We start from the raw sequence: 15,054 nt of genomic DNA, 5'->3' as shown, positions 1-15,054 counted from the left end.
GAGAGTCAGAAACAGCCTCATCAGTGCCAGGAAAAGGGTTAACTGTGCTTGACATATTCTGTGGGTTTGAAGCACTTTGAGACATCGAAAGCTCCACATACGTCTTTATTACAATTCTTAGGATGCATGCTTTCTAAGTCAATCCTTCAACTTTCATATGTCACCAGAGGCCTGATATAGCTATGAAAATTTGACTCTTAAGTGTACAGCTGAATGAATGTATATACACAATATACACATGAATATATATGTATGTGTATATGCATATATAAAAAGGTGAATATATATGCCGATGATCCCCAGCTTGTGAGGGTTCGACTTTATGGTGGTGTGAAAGTGGTACACATTCAGTAGAAACCATATTTCGGATTTTGAACTTTGATCTTTTCCTGGACTAGCATATTTGGTTCCATACTCTCTTGTGATGCTGAGCATGGCAGCAACTGCAGGGACCGCAGCTCCCTCCCACGAGGTCACCAGGATAAACAGCTGATACGTTTACAACCATTCTGTACCCACACAACCATTCTGTTTTTCACCTTCAGTGCAGTTCTCAATACATTACATGAGGTATTCAACACTTTATTATAAAATAGGCTTTGTGCTAGTTGATTTTGCCCAACTGTAGGCTAATGTCAGTGTTCTGAGCATGTTTAAGGTAGGCTGGGCTAAGCTATGATGTTCAGCAGGTGAGTGTATTAGATGCATTTTCAACTTAAGATATTTTCAACTTGCAATGGGTTTATTGGGACATAACCCCATTGTTAGTAGGGGAGGATCTGTAAGTATATTCTGTATTATCCCTGGTAGAACAAGATATAAGATATAGGACATTTCCAGGAACCCAGAAGGCTCTCTCACACTCCCTCCCTGCCAGTAGCCTCATACCCAGAGGTAATGACTCTTCTGACTACTGTCAGAGTAGATTAATTTTACTTTTTTTTGAACTTCATATAAATAAAATCATGAGGTATGTATGTATTGTTATTTGGGGTCTGCCTTTTTTTTTTTTGCTCTACATATGTCTGTGAGATTCACTCATGGTTTTACAATTAGCATTAGTTTGTTCTTTTTCATTGCTGTGTAGTATTCCATGAGATATATATGAATTTATTTGTCAGTTCTATGATTGATTGACTTTTAGATTGTTTCCAGTTTGGCGATATTATAAACTTGCTATGATTTTGTACACGTCTTTCGGTGGACGTATTTCTGTTGAGTATTTCTTATTTCTTTCGAGTGTATACTCAGAAATGGAATTGCTGAGTCATAGGATGGGTGTATGTTTAACTTTAGTAGATATGTGTGTGTGTGCGTGCATGCGCACACGTGAGGTAAGGCTATAAATTTAACTGATGTTGTGATATGGCAACTTGCATTCTCAGACTTTTATTTCCGTTATGGGCTCATTCATCTCTTCAGCAGCAAGAGATGAGAGATTCTTTACAGTTTAGTCATAGAAAGTTCCTGATTCTCTGGCCATGTCTTGTGCCAATAAATTATGCCTCTGAGCTTGCCATATGATTTCCCTAAATTCTCTAGGACAGGCAGAAGTTACTCCACCCCAAATACTGGTATTCCTTCTGCCTTTTTTTTCAGTACGCGGGCCTCTCACTGCTGTGGCCTCTCCCGTTGCGGAGCACAGGCTCCGGACGCGCAGGCTCAGCGGCCATGGCTCACGGGCCCAGCCGCTCCGCGGCATGTGGGATCTTCCTGGACCGGGGCACGAACCCGTGTCCCCTGCATCGGCAGGCGGACTCTCAACCACTGCGCCACCAGGGAAGCCCTCCTTCTGGCTTTTGTGCCATTTTATGGCACTAGACATTTGGTCCCTAAAGCCTTTCTTTCAACGGGAACTTCATTCCACTGACAACAGGCAACGATTTAATTAACCACTGCTTCACCATCACACACCATGGCGGTGGCTAGAGTCACTTTTGTAATACTAGCCAGTCCTCATTGCCTTCAGATCAACCTGATAGAGCCCAGGTCATGTTTTCACACATCCTGGCTGCAAGCGAACTTGGCAAAGTTGGTTTCTTGCTTCCACATTGGAGAGACGGGACTTCCAGGAGGGGTGTTCAGAGATGCCGGGCATCCACAAGACACGACAAATATCCCCTATAGGGTCCATATTTAATTTTTAAGACAAAAGGTTTAAGGTCTCTGGTTTAGATGATCCCTAAGGCCCTTATCTTGCCAACATTATTATCATTATCGTTAACTACAGTTTAAGTACTTAACCAGTGTCATGAAGGCACTAAACTATGGGCTTTCCATGCATTACCTCATTTACTCTCCATGGTCCTATTAAATAGATTTTATTATTATCTTGCCTCTCCCTGCCTTGGTTTCATCACCTATAAAATGGGGATAATAACTGTAACTACATCCATAAGATTTTGTGAGTATTGAATGAGTTGATACCTGGCAGGGTGTGTGGTAGTAAGTACTCGATAAATAATTATATTATCTTCACCTCCCCCATCATCATCATCTCCATTGGGCACATTAAATTCTATGTGTTTAATCACTGAGTTATGCTGCCTTTTCATTCCCGGGAACAGAGGCTCTGAGGTCAACAGAACTGGGTTCAAATTCCTGCTCTGTCTCACCAGCTGTATGACCCTGAGCAAATCTCTTCATCTTTTAGTCTAAATACAATGGGAATACTAAGTCCTCCTCTCTGGTCTCTGGTTGTCTACATATCCATCGTTCCCACAAAACTGGGGATAACTTGCGAAAAGAGAGCCTGTTTCCCCATCTTTCTGCTCTTCCCGGGACTGGCATAATTGTTGGATGTTGGTGAGTCATTCCAGCCATGCTTCAAATAGGCTCAGGACACAAGCCCGACCAGGCAGGCTGAGTGAGGTGGAGGCTCAGCTTGGAGAGGGGTCCTTGGTGCTGGGTGCCGTGTTAGTCATGATGTCTCTCTGATCAATCCTGCACTCATCCCCAAGCTAGGAGCCAACATATGGAACTTAGTCAAAGCCCCGGGGAAGACCCAGTGCTGACACATTCTGCTGTCTGTCATAGGAGCTCTGGGTAGATGGGCTGGTCCCCCAACTCACCATGTGACCTCTCAGCCTCTGTGTTACCTGTGGTGAATCTCTCTGGAACTTTGCTTCTGCCCTGGGAAAACCACGGAGTTATACTAGATGGAAATCAGAGAAGGAGTTTTTGACCCAGAAAAGGACAGACTCAGGGACATATTGATACAAATTTCAGGTCACTGATGGGGTTCTGTGGGGGCCTAAAAGGGAGGAGGCAGGACCTATAAGAGTCAACCAGAGGCTTCCCTGGTGGTGCAGTGGTTAAGAATCTGCCTGCCAATGCAGGGGACACGGGTTTGAGCCCTGGTCCGGGAAGATCCCACATGCCGCGGAGCAACTAAGCCTGTGAGCCACAACTACTGAGCCTGTGCTCTAGAGCCTGCGAGCCACAACTACTGAGCCTGTGTGCTGCAACTACTGAAGCCCGAGCGCCTAGAGCCTGTGCTCCACAACAAGAGAAGCCACCGCAATGAGGAGCCCGTGCACCACAACAAAGAGTAGCCCCCGCTCACTGCAACTAGAGAAAGCCTGCGTGCAGCAACGAAGACCCAACACAGCGAAAAATAAAAAATAAAATAAAATAAAAAAGAGTCAACCAGGAAGAGACAGAGTTTAAAGAAAGACCTCGTCATCAATCAGAGCTGTTCAAGAATAAGGCTGGCTGCCTCAGGAAGTGGGGTGAGCTCCCTGTCCTCGGGGGTATGCAAGCAACCTAGTGGGATGATGACCTATTTAGGAAGTTGAAAAGAGGATTTATATACCGAGAGACAGGGAGGTTCGACCACATATCTTTTCAGGTCTAAGATGTTTGGTTCAGAGATTCTGACAATCTAAGAGTGTGTGCATTTAAGAATCTACCTTTTAGGTGCTTCTTATCATACCCTTTCCATGGGTGAGAATCCTGACACTTAAGAGTAGATAAATCGCTTTCTAGGTTTCTGGATTTGATTCAAACTCAGACTGGCAGGTTTGCAAGATCTATGTTCTGTCTGTTTTACCCAAGGCTGGACTGAGAGCCACTTTGTAGGTTAGTAATATTGTGGTGTCTCTTTAAGTGAATATTCTTTTTTTCTAATGGTGCTAATATCTGATTTTTCTTACTTTTAAAAAAAAATAGATCTTTATTGGAGTATAATCGCTTCACAATACTGTATTAGTTTCTGTTGTACAACAAAGTGAATCAGCCATATGCATACATATACCCCCATCTCCCCTCCCTCTTGAGCCTCCATCTCACCCTCCCTATTCCACCCCTGTAGGTCATCGCAAAGTTCTGAGCTGATACCCCTGTGCTATGCTGCTGCTTCCCACTAGCTAACTATTCTACGTTCGGTAGTGTAAATATGTCGATGTTACTCTCACTTCGTCCCAGCTTCCCCCTCCCACCCCGTGTCCTCAAGTCCATTCTCTATGTCTACGTCTTTATTCCTGCCCTGCCACTAGGTTCATCAGTACCATTTTTTTTAAGATTCTATATATGTGTGTTAGCATGCAGTATTTGTTTTTCTCTTTCTGACTTACTTCACTCTGCAGGACAGGCTCTAGGTCCGTCCACCTCATTACAAATAACTCAACTATTGTAAATAGTGCTGCAGTGAACATTGTGGTACATGTCTCTTTTTGAATTATGTTTTTCTCAGGGTATGTGCCCAGTAGTGGGATTGCTGGGTCATATGGTAGTTCTATTTTTAGTTTTTTAAGGAGCCTGCATACTGTTCTCCATAGTGGTTGTATCAATTTATATTCCCACCAACAGTGCAGGAGGGTTCCTTTTTCACCACACCCTATCCAGCATTTATTGTTTCTAGATTTTTTAATAATGGCCATTCTGACCAGTGTGAGGTGATACCTTCTGTCTTAAGCAATTCAGCTCTGCCCAAACTTGCAGCCTTTCTTGCAAAGCAAAAGCCCTTCAGTTTGCCACACCCACCCGCTCCTGAAGCCAGGGTGATTATGAGAAGTGGTTACATGAGTGTCACCTCACCCCGTGTGACCTACCAAAGTTTGACTTCCAATCTCTTACTGAGTTTTGGTGACACTCAGTTTTCTTCTCTGGCTTATCTTCTCTCCCTTCATTTCCTGGGTGTTTTGGTGCCTCAGCAACTGAGCTGACCCACTCTTGAATTTAACCCTGAACAAACGATTCCTGTAAGCAAAAGAAAGCATGATTTGAACATGTGATGGAAGAGTGTTGCCAGCAAAGGGAACACACAAGCCAAGAAAGCAAGCACTGCAGCTCTGGAGAGAGAGCGCAGACATCACCAGGGTGGTGTATATAGCTGGTGAGGCTGGGAAATGGACAAGGAGCATCCCTCGGGGTTGTGCATTTAGGAGGAAAGGGGGAGCTGGTACAGAGCTGAAAGCCTCTCCATCTGCAAGTGTCTAGCTCGCTTGAGATCAGGCCTGGATTTGAGATCATCTTATTAGAAGCGTTCTTTGTATGCTGGATGCCACATTTTGCACCCCCCTCCCCATTTTCACATCTGTAATATCAGGTTAATACTTGACTTGTATTATACATCGACTTTGAAGCCCAGCGAATTCCCACCTCCTTTCTTCCACCGCTACATTCCTTTCTACTCCTGGGGCCCAAGCTTGTTCCCACCTCTGAGCCTTTGCACCAGCAGTTACCAACACCTGGAATGCTCTGCCCAGTATTGGCCTGGCTGGCACCTTCTCACCCTCGAGGGCTCAGGTAAATATCTCTACCTGTAAGAAGACTCCAACCACCTGTGATCATCCTGGGTCTGCTTGCCCCACCCCCCCTTCCATTCTCTGTCCCTCCCTGACTCTGTCCCATCTCCCAGGGGGGCTGGCTTCCGGCAGGGGTCAGCCACTGCGGGGCACTGGCAGGAGGCTGGGAGGCCACAGGAGAAACCAGGCTGTGTCTCCTCCGCCTCTCTGTCCCAGGTAGCTTCCTAGGCAGTGGCTGTGTCTCCGTGGTTCCAACTTCCACGAAGTGACCTCTGACTCCGGTTTGGGGAACATCACTTTTCCCTTTGCCCCTCCAGTCCAGGCATGGGAATAACTTCCTGCCAGGATCCAGGTTGCTCCACTGTTCCCTGTTTGGCCCTCAGCTGCTCCATCACCTGTGGAAACAATCCTCTGCATTAAATTGTCTCTGTTGTGAATAGCTGAAGTGGCTTTATTTTCCTGCTTAGACCCTAACTGATCTCCCTCCAAGCTAAATTGTGTCCCCAACTGTCTTCTTGAGTTCAAGGGACACAGGGCCTTCCTCCTCAAGCTGCTCCAGGAGTAGGACTGAGGGCCCAGGTTCTGTATCCCTGAGATCCTCAGTACCTCCGCCACCCAGGTCTGGGCTGAGCAGCAGTCAAGAGAGGCCCAGGGACCACACAGGTGGGTCCAGCCTGAAGGAGGAGGGGCTGCCTGGGTTGGCAGAGGCAGTTGGGAGAGACAAGCAGTCCACAGAGTGAACCCTGGCATCCTGCATGGGAAGGTAGAGAGACAAGGAGACAAGGGGCCCAGGTGGTGGGTGGGAAGGGCATGGGAGGAGGGGGATGTGGCCCAGCCCCATGGCCTGATGGGGTGTGACTGACTTTCCCATTTAGAGAGATTTTCAAAGAAATATTTAAACCCACAGAGAAAGGCAAGAATCTGCACATAAGCAGAGGCCAATACATCCTCCAGGGCAGTGGACCCGGAACCAGAACCCACCCAGGATCTGCAGCGTGCGGAGGTGGCCTGAAGACCAAATCCACCAGCAGCTCTCCAGGGGAGTCTTGGCCCTTTTCTCCTCTGGCCTCTAAGCTTTCCCATGCGCAGGATGGGAGAAGAGGTTGAGAAGGAGCCTAGGTCCCTTCTGGTTCTGACGGGGCTCTGATGGTCACACGTTAGCAGGAGTCTGAGCTTCACCCATGTACCTGTCACTGTGGGCAGACCAGGGGTTGGAGAGTTACCATGGCTTGGCGGGGAACAGTTTCCGGTTGGGCTCCACTGCTTCGCGGGGATCTGGTCGGGGCCAGCTCTATCCGTATGGATTTGCCTAGAGCCAAGAAGTTGGGGTGAGGCACATGGCCTCACAGGTCTCAGTGCAGGGCAAGGTGGCAGCTGTCCTCACCCCAGGCTGGCAACACCCCGCACGTTGGGTAGGCAACTCACCAGGAGCGTCTTGTCCACCATTAATCCAGGTACTGAGCTCGTCCTGGTGCTGAGGTTGCAACCCCACGGGGGTCACCCATCCGACACAGATTCGCTTTGTCCAGGGTCCCACAAATGTGTAGCGGGCTCTGGGTGGAATTTGCCTCAGAAGCTGCTATGAAGACTCCATGACTGACCCACATAAAGTACCCAGAGTAATGCCTGACACTTATTTAGGGCTTAGTAATATTGGCCATTCTTGTTGCTATTATCATGATTACTGGTATATGCTGGCACTTGGCTGAACTCTTTTCATCTCATTTAATCCTCACGACCACCTGCTGGTTTATCCCCATCTTGAGGCCCCCAGAGGTGAGGTCATCTGCCCAAGAACTTACAGCATCTAAGAAGCAGAGCTAGAAGTCAGTTCCAGCTGAAGCAGTCTGGGGTGAGTGTAGGTGGGGGTCTCTGTAAAAGCCTGGACTATACTATTCTTGTTTGGAATCACAGATGGGATTAATGAGGCTCTAGAAGTTAAGGGATTTGTCCTGGTCCTGCAGCAAGTTTCTCCCTCCAATCCAGGCTCTACCTGTTGCCCCTTCCTAGATGTTTAAGCTCCCAGAGCCTAAGGGGTCTGGGAGGCAGGGGGCATTGACCCCTGGTGGGAGGGAGAAGGGTTGGAGGCCGCAAGTGAGCAGAAACCCAGGCAGGGCTGGCAGAAGAGAAGAGTCAGGGCAGGAGCCAACTCCTTGCTGAATTGCCTTCCTGGGACAGCAAGGAGGCTCTGGTCCCAGCACAGAGGCGGGTTGTGAGCCTGCAGGAAGTGCCGGCTGACATCCTAGAGGGCGGGTGACCCCAAGGTGATGGCTTCAGCCTGGGAGGGACAAGAGGTCACAGAGACCTCAGCAGCCCACATGGAGAGGGAGGGCGGGCCCAGGGAGGAGGGACGTGACTGGACACTGAGTGATGCAGATAGGCTCACTTTTCGGTTTGGAAAAACTTCCAGCGAGGTATTTAAATCTGCCTTGGAGGGCAGAGGCGCAGCACCAGGAGAGACCAGCTGTTGCTCTGAGGCAGTGGAACCGGCCCGTGATTAGAGTCTGAGGTCCTGATTCTACCCCGTCCAGGTTTGCTGAGTCTTCCGGAGACCTCTGGGCCCCTCGGTGTTTCCATCTGTGAAGTGGGAAGGGTGGACGCCGGTTCCCAGGGTCCCTCTACTCTGATTGTCTCTGATGTTCACTTATAATTGGAGTCTGACTTCACCCGTGATCCTGTCGTGTGGGTGACAAAGGAGGGTTAGTTCTCGGGGCCTGGGAGGTCTGGGCTGAGCAGGCAGGGCTGGCGGAGGTTTGGAGGGGCAGCCTGGGGTGGTATTTGCCCTGGCCGCTGAGATCTGGGCTGAGTTCTGCTCTTCCCGTGGGATTGACCCGAGGCCCAGTCGCCACAGATCCTGGCCCCCTGGGTTGTGGCTGGGGAAGCAGGTCACAATAGGCACCAGGTGAGTCTGCATGTGGCGTGGGGGGCATGGGTGCAGCCCCAGCTGCGGAAGCAGAAGGCCTCTGGCTGCAGGCCACCCTCACTTCGGTCTCAGGGAAGTGTGGCCAGCAGCAGGTCCAGTGGCTGCTCCAGGGAGCCCAGGTGCCAGGCCCAGCTCTGCCACTGACCACTTGGTGACCTCGATCAAGTCCCTTCGTCTCTCTGGGCCTCTCATCCCTGTGCGTAGAATGGGGACCTTGGACCTAGATCATCTCCTGGGCCCTGGCTCTGAGCCCTAAAATCTGAAGATCCTGGATTCTGCACTTATCTTTTCTGGCCTCAGTTTTCTCATCTGTGAATGGGAACACGTGTGTGGAGGAGCCTGGAAGAGGATGCCAGCCCTCTATTCTGTGTGCACAGCCTGTGTATCTGGCTTGGTCCCCCACCAGGTCTCTGAAGCAGGCTGGACCGGGCCAGTGGCCCATTTTACAGGTGGGAAAATTCACGAGGGCTCTGTGGAGCTCTTGTGGCTGAAGGGGAGGGCTGAGAAATTATGGCCTAGGAACTCTGGCTCCGGGGCCCTCAGGGAGCTGGGAGGAGGGAAGAGGCCCCATCCTCAGTGCAAGCCCTTTCCAGGATGTCGGAACTGCGCCTGGCTGAGGGCTTGGTTGGAGTGTCGGGGATGAGCGCCCCCATCAGGAACCCAAAGGAGAGTGAAGAAAGCCCTGGAAGCATGTGGCCAAAGGATCTCATCAATCTGGAGGCTGGGGAAACTGCCTGGCAGGTGGTCCTGAAGAAGATCAGGGAGCTCTCCGATTTGGTAGGGAGGGAGGGGGAGGGGAGGAAAGAGGGGGGAAGGGAAGGGGATGAGTGGGGAGGAAAGAGGGTGTCTCAGTCTCTACTTGGTGGGCAAGAAATAAGACTTTCTGTTTTACAGTCTTATGTCAGTCTCCTAGGTCTTATTCCAAGGCTCTGTTCTGCTGGGGGTAATGGAATATTTCTGTCCTCTTCTAGCTCCCTCCCCACCCCACCACTCGGAGTTTTACCCAGTGCCAAGCTGTCTGATTGAGGGTTGGAGCTGTCTTTCCCCTGCTTTGATCTACAAAGATTGTTGCCCTCTTGTCGCCCTATTTTAAGAGTTAGAAGGCCTGGCGTCAAATCCTATCTTTGCCATGTACTTGCTCTGTGACCTTGAGCCAGTGACTTCCTCTTTCTGAGCCTTTGTTTCTCCATCTCTGAAATGGCAACAGCAATAGTACTTACTGCATAGAGTTGTTTTGAGGATTAGATGAGATAACCCACTACCCAGCCTTCTCTTCCTCTTTCCCTGTGCCGGCAGGACCGCCGAGACCCCTTCATGGTGGTTGACCTGGGCATGCTGGCCAGCTGCCATTATTATTTAACATCTCTGATCCTGTAACGTGGAGACCTATGGAAGGTATATTTATAATTTTATCCTTTTCCTGCTTTTTCTTGCCTGGGCAGAAGTCTGTAAGTAGTGAGTGTGTTCGCTCCTTGGGACTCCATGGCTGGACAGTCCAGAGGAACTAGGCAGGGGTGGGTGGGAAGCTGGAGGGAGGTTGGGTCGGGGGCCTCAAGTCTCATGTGCCTAAGAACCCCTGGCATCCTTTGCATCCCTGTCCCAGGCTGGTCCTCCGGCTGTGGATCCAGGACAGTGAAAGCATCTTGCCCCTGAGCGCCAAGTTTGGGGCCAGCCTGAAGGTGTGTGAATATATCCTGAAGTCTGCCAGAGACCTGAGGTTGGTGGTGGTTGGAACCAGGTGAGCGCACTGGCTTTCCCTACCTGGGAGGCAGGAGTCCTGGTTTCCACTGTCGATCTCCAGCCTTTGGCTTATTGGACACCCTCCGGTCAGCTGAGGCCCCTCTGGACCTCGTGATGCTCCACCTGTTCTCAGAGAAGAACCTGGATCTTATCTGGGATTAGGGTGGAGCAAAGGAGGCACAGGCCCTGGGTGCAAAATTTAAGGGGATGTTAATGAACAAGCATTTTCAGAACTCTAATGGAAAACTGATGAATTCATAAAAGTGCTAACAAAAGATCAAGATGAAAAAAAAACAACATGGGGGGCTTCCCTGGTGGCGCAGTGGTTGAGAGTCCGCCTGCTGATGCAGGCGACACGGGTTCGTGCCCCGGTCCGGGAGGATCCCACATGCCGCGGAGCGGCTGGGCCCGTGAGCCATGGCCGCTGAGCCTGTGCGTCCGGAGCCTGTGCTCCGCAACGGGAGAGACCACAGCAGTGCAAAAAAACCAAAAAAACAAAAAAACATGGGACTAAGTGAACTGATGAGGATGATTATAATTTTTGTGACTTTCTGTTTGAATAAAAAAAAAAAATCCCACAAGGACTCAGAGGCAAAAAATATACAAATCAATTTTCACTGCAATGTAAAGGAGCTGTTACAGTGGAGGATTACTGGACTGAATGTCAATATTATGACATAGTATGAGTGTGTTTTCGTGTTTGGTAATTGCAATCATTGTTGCTTTTGTTGTGGTCATCCATTTACAATGCTTGGTGTCAGTTTATCTCTTGTAAAAATAAAATACAGTGTGTGTGTGAGAAAAAAAGCCACTTAGTACTCTAGATAAATAACATTTTAATACGATATTTGAAAAAATAAAAAATAATGCAAAAAAAATTCATAATGAGGAAAATATCAAAATTTTAACTAAAGACAGGATTGGCATTTCTGATTTTTCCTCTTGCTTCAGGGTTCAATTACTATCACCAATCTTGTCTTTATTTACATTATTTATTTATTTAATATGTATGTATGTATGTATGTATTTTTTCTGCACCGGATCTTTGTTGTGGCATGCAGGATCTTTGTTGCAGCATGCAGATCTTTAGCTGCAGTATGCAGGCTTCTTAGTTGCAGCATGCATGCAGGATCTAGTTCCCCGACCAGGGATCAAACCCGGGCCCCCTGCTTTGGGAGCACCAAGTCTTACCCACTGGACCACCAGGGAAGTCCCTATTTACATTCTTAATGTTTTATTCATTAGCGATGTTTCTGAATCAATGTTGCTCTTTACAACGATCGCGTTAAATGTTCTTTATCTTGATTCCTTAGTGTCGTGGCACCCCCTGGACTTTTGCACTGGCCTCACCAGACCCAGCGCTGATTGGTTCCTCAGCCCGCCCTGCCCTCCAGCATGGGGATTAGGGGTTCTGAGCACACTCCTTCCAAGGTGGAAGAGAAAGGGAGCCCCTGCAATGAGGCACTGGGAGGGGCCTGCTAAGAGAGGTGACCACCACCCAGCCGTGAGTGCTCCAACTCAAGTATGACCATGGGTCGGTGTTTCTGACCCTGTCTCTCTTCTTACTGACCCTTGCTTTTTCACATGTGCTTCTCTACATGTCACTCGACATGTGTTCAGCTTCCACGAGGGCTCAAGATGCCAGGAACCCCATAGCTTCACGCAGGCCATCACCAACTGCCGGCGCGTGTTCGAGACGGGCTGCGCGGGGTCAGGCATGACATGAGTCTCCTGGACATCGGAGGGGGCTTCCCTGGAGAGGAGGGCTCTGACTCTAAGTTTGAGGAGGTGAGAGGGGAGGATGAGAGGGAGCCAGGTGTCCCAGCGTGGGTTTAGGGGACAGAGTGTGTGTGTTTGTGTCTGGGGAGCTCGTGGAACTGTGAGTCGTATGCGCGTATGTAGCTGGGATTTGTCTGACTATACTTACACAGCCTGTGTGCATATATGAGCACGTGCATATCTGGCTCCGTGTCTTTCTTTAGACATGTTAGTTGCCGTCCCCGGTTAAGCTACAGTCAGGTAGAAGTTTGCTATCCCTGAGACCCAGGGAACATTGCATCTTCACTGACTGTGTATTAATTTAAATGGTTCCAAATTCAGACATCTCAGGGTGCTATGTGCTATGTGCCCTTGGACAAGTTACTTCCCCACTCTGGGCCACAGTTTCTACCTGTTTCCTCCCTAGTAAAATGGCACACAGCTCCCACACAGCTGTCGATGCAGGTAAAGCTCCCACAGAGGGACTGGCCACATTAGGCTCTGGGTCTACCCCTGCTGATGGTGGGAGTGATCAACACTGCCCTGGCCCAGGACTTTCCCTAGGGGAGAGGCGTCGAGGTCATCGCAGAGCCCGGCCGCTTCGACGCAGCATCTGATCGCTGTCAACATCATTGCCAGGAAGGCTGTGCTGGAGCCCGGTGGGTGGGCAGGGCACCATCCAGGCGTTCCCCGGCCCTCAGGGGAGAGGATGGGCAGGGAGTCTGGGCTCCAACCCTGGGCGGCTAATTAGCAGGAAACAAGCTTCAAATTGGGTCTAGGAATGAACCTGTTAGTATCCCTATTTTGTTGTTCTGAAATAGACTGGGAGGTGAGAACCAAGACAAAGGGTCTTCATTATTCCTAAGTAGCCAATGGATTTATATCGTGTTTATGGGGGTAAAGTTACAAAATACAGCCCATGAGGTTCACAGACACCATCGTGCTGGTGTGCACCTTAAATTCATCCAGCAGACGTTTTCTAACAGGTGCAAATTCTTATACCAAAAATATAGTGAGTAAATACAAATTCTTACAACAAATATAAGAAGGCACTATCGTTGTTGTCATGGCCTGAAGGTTAAGGGTGACATCTATAGGGTAATGGCAAACCTTTGACAATTGAGGTTAACCACCACAGGAGAGTTTTTTGATTGTTATTTTTGCAGCAGGAGTGCGGTGGGTTTGCTTTTCTCACAGTGAGCTAACCAGAAACTCCATTTCATGATGAGATGGAGAATAGATGTCTCCCGCTGGCTTAGTGCTTTTATTCTCTGTGGCTTTATGATAACTGACATGTAAATATTTATAACCTGCTTTAATCTCCTCCCTTATCCTTTTTGACAAATGATTGGCTCACAGCTTTGTAATCCCTAAGGCACTGGTGTCAGCTGATTGCCATTTCTTCACAAAATGTCTCATTAAAGATGATTGTGATAGGAAGCATATGATTTCAAGCCATCATTTAACAAAAGTCTAAGTATTAAGGGCTTATTATTATTTTTTTAATTTATATCTTTATTATGGTAAGGGGTAATGTGTGTGTGTGTGTGTGTGTGTGTGTGTGTGTGTGTATGTGTGTGTGTTTTGGCCGACCCACATGGCATGCGGGATCTTAGTTACCAGATCAGGGATTGAACCTGTGCCCCCTGCAGTGGAAGCACGGAGTCTTAACCACTGATCCACCAGGGAAGTCCCTAGGCGCCTGTTATTTTTATTTCCACAATAACAAGAGATGCAAATTATTAAGTATCTGTTATGTGTGAAATACATATTTTCTCTCATTTCTGCTCCACAACCCTGTGAAATAATTTGGGGGCATTCCCATTTTACAGGTAGAGAGAATGAGGCTCAGAGAGAGGAAGTAACTTGTCTGAGGCAGCACAGCTAGCTAGTGGTGCAGCTGGACCTGGGTCTGTCTGATTCAAACACTGGTGCACTTGGATTTGTACTACATGCCAAGCAGAGTTGGGCTCTTGACCTTAGGGATGTCTTGACTACCTCTCGTGACCAACTAGTTTAGGAACAACTGGGGCTGTGGCTACAGGAGATGGGATCAGTGAGGGCAGCTAAGAAAGCAGGGAGGGGATGGTGGGAAGTACACCGGGGAGGGGGCAGAAAAACTAATATTCGGAAAGATCTGGGCATATAAATGCCCAAATGTTATGAAATGCTCCAAATGTTAAAAGAAATCAGTGCAAAATCCTGAGTTTAGATTCAAGAAAGCAATGTTCTAAGAACAGATGAAGAGTGGTTGTGAAGAAACCGGCTTGGTAGTAGGTCCTGTCCAAAGGATCTGGGGGTCATAGGTGACCACCAGCTCAATATGCATCAGGAGTATGATGGAGCTGGAGAGAAAGCTGCCACACGCTTACTTTGGTAACATCAATAGAGGCAGAATGTTTAGATGGAGGGAGGTGACAATTGTGCTGTACCCTGTGCTTGTCAGAGTTGGGCACTGTTTTTGTTCTAATCAGGTTATGTAAGACATGGAAATAACTGTCATGAAGGAGAGGTTATTACTCACAAGTTTCCTCTGGAGAAACCAGAGGCATGGCAGGCCACACAGGGCCACAAGGGGAAGGACCGGAGTGGTTCAGCAGGCAGAAGGACAAAGGGGAAAGCCAGGCCAGAGCCTCTACTGTGGTTTTCAAGTATAGGAGTGGGTGAGGCAGGGTGAGCTGGATCGGCAGGTGTGGGACTGGCTAGTTTGAGCAATTTCAGCGGGTTGTGGGGGTAAGGACTGCCCTGGGGCCACTAGGCCAGAGGTAGTGCCTCAAGTTCTGGGAGCTCCGTCCAGCAGGCGGTTTGCGGTATGGACGCTGGATTGGTTGGCTTGCACAGGAAAGGCACTCTTGTAAGGCAGTCGTTTGCTATCTCTAGGAATTA

At 48.8% G+C, this 15,054-nt stretch overlaps 1 protein-coding gene across 1 annotated transcript in view; it reads left to right on the top strand.

Moving 5' to 3' along the window:
- Positions 1–15,054, top strand: part of LOC102989178 (antizyme inhibitor 2-like) — a 55,298-nt gene that overhangs the window by 38,223 nt on the left and 2,021 nt on the right. The window contains 5 exon segments of the mRNA XM_055082283.1: positions 10,257–10,408; positions 12,031–12,124; positions 12,127–12,198; positions 12,667–12,782; positions 12,784–12,827. Coding sequence (XP_054938258.1) covers positions 10,257–10,408; positions 12,031–12,124; positions 12,127–12,198; positions 12,667–12,782; positions 12,784–12,827 — 478 coding nt within the window.

The sequence above is a fragment of the Physeter macrocephalus genome, chromosome 3, assembly GCF_002837175.3.
Source record: "Physeter macrocephalus isolate SW-GA chromosome 3, ASM283717v5, whole genome shotgun sequence".
Classification (NCBI taxonomy): domain Eukaryota; kingdom Metazoa; phylum Chordata; class Mammalia; order Artiodactyla; family Physeteridae; genus Physeter; species Physeter macrocephalus.
The sequence above is the reverse complement of the archived record's forward strand: the minus strand, read 5'-3'. Positions and strand labels throughout refer to the sequence as shown.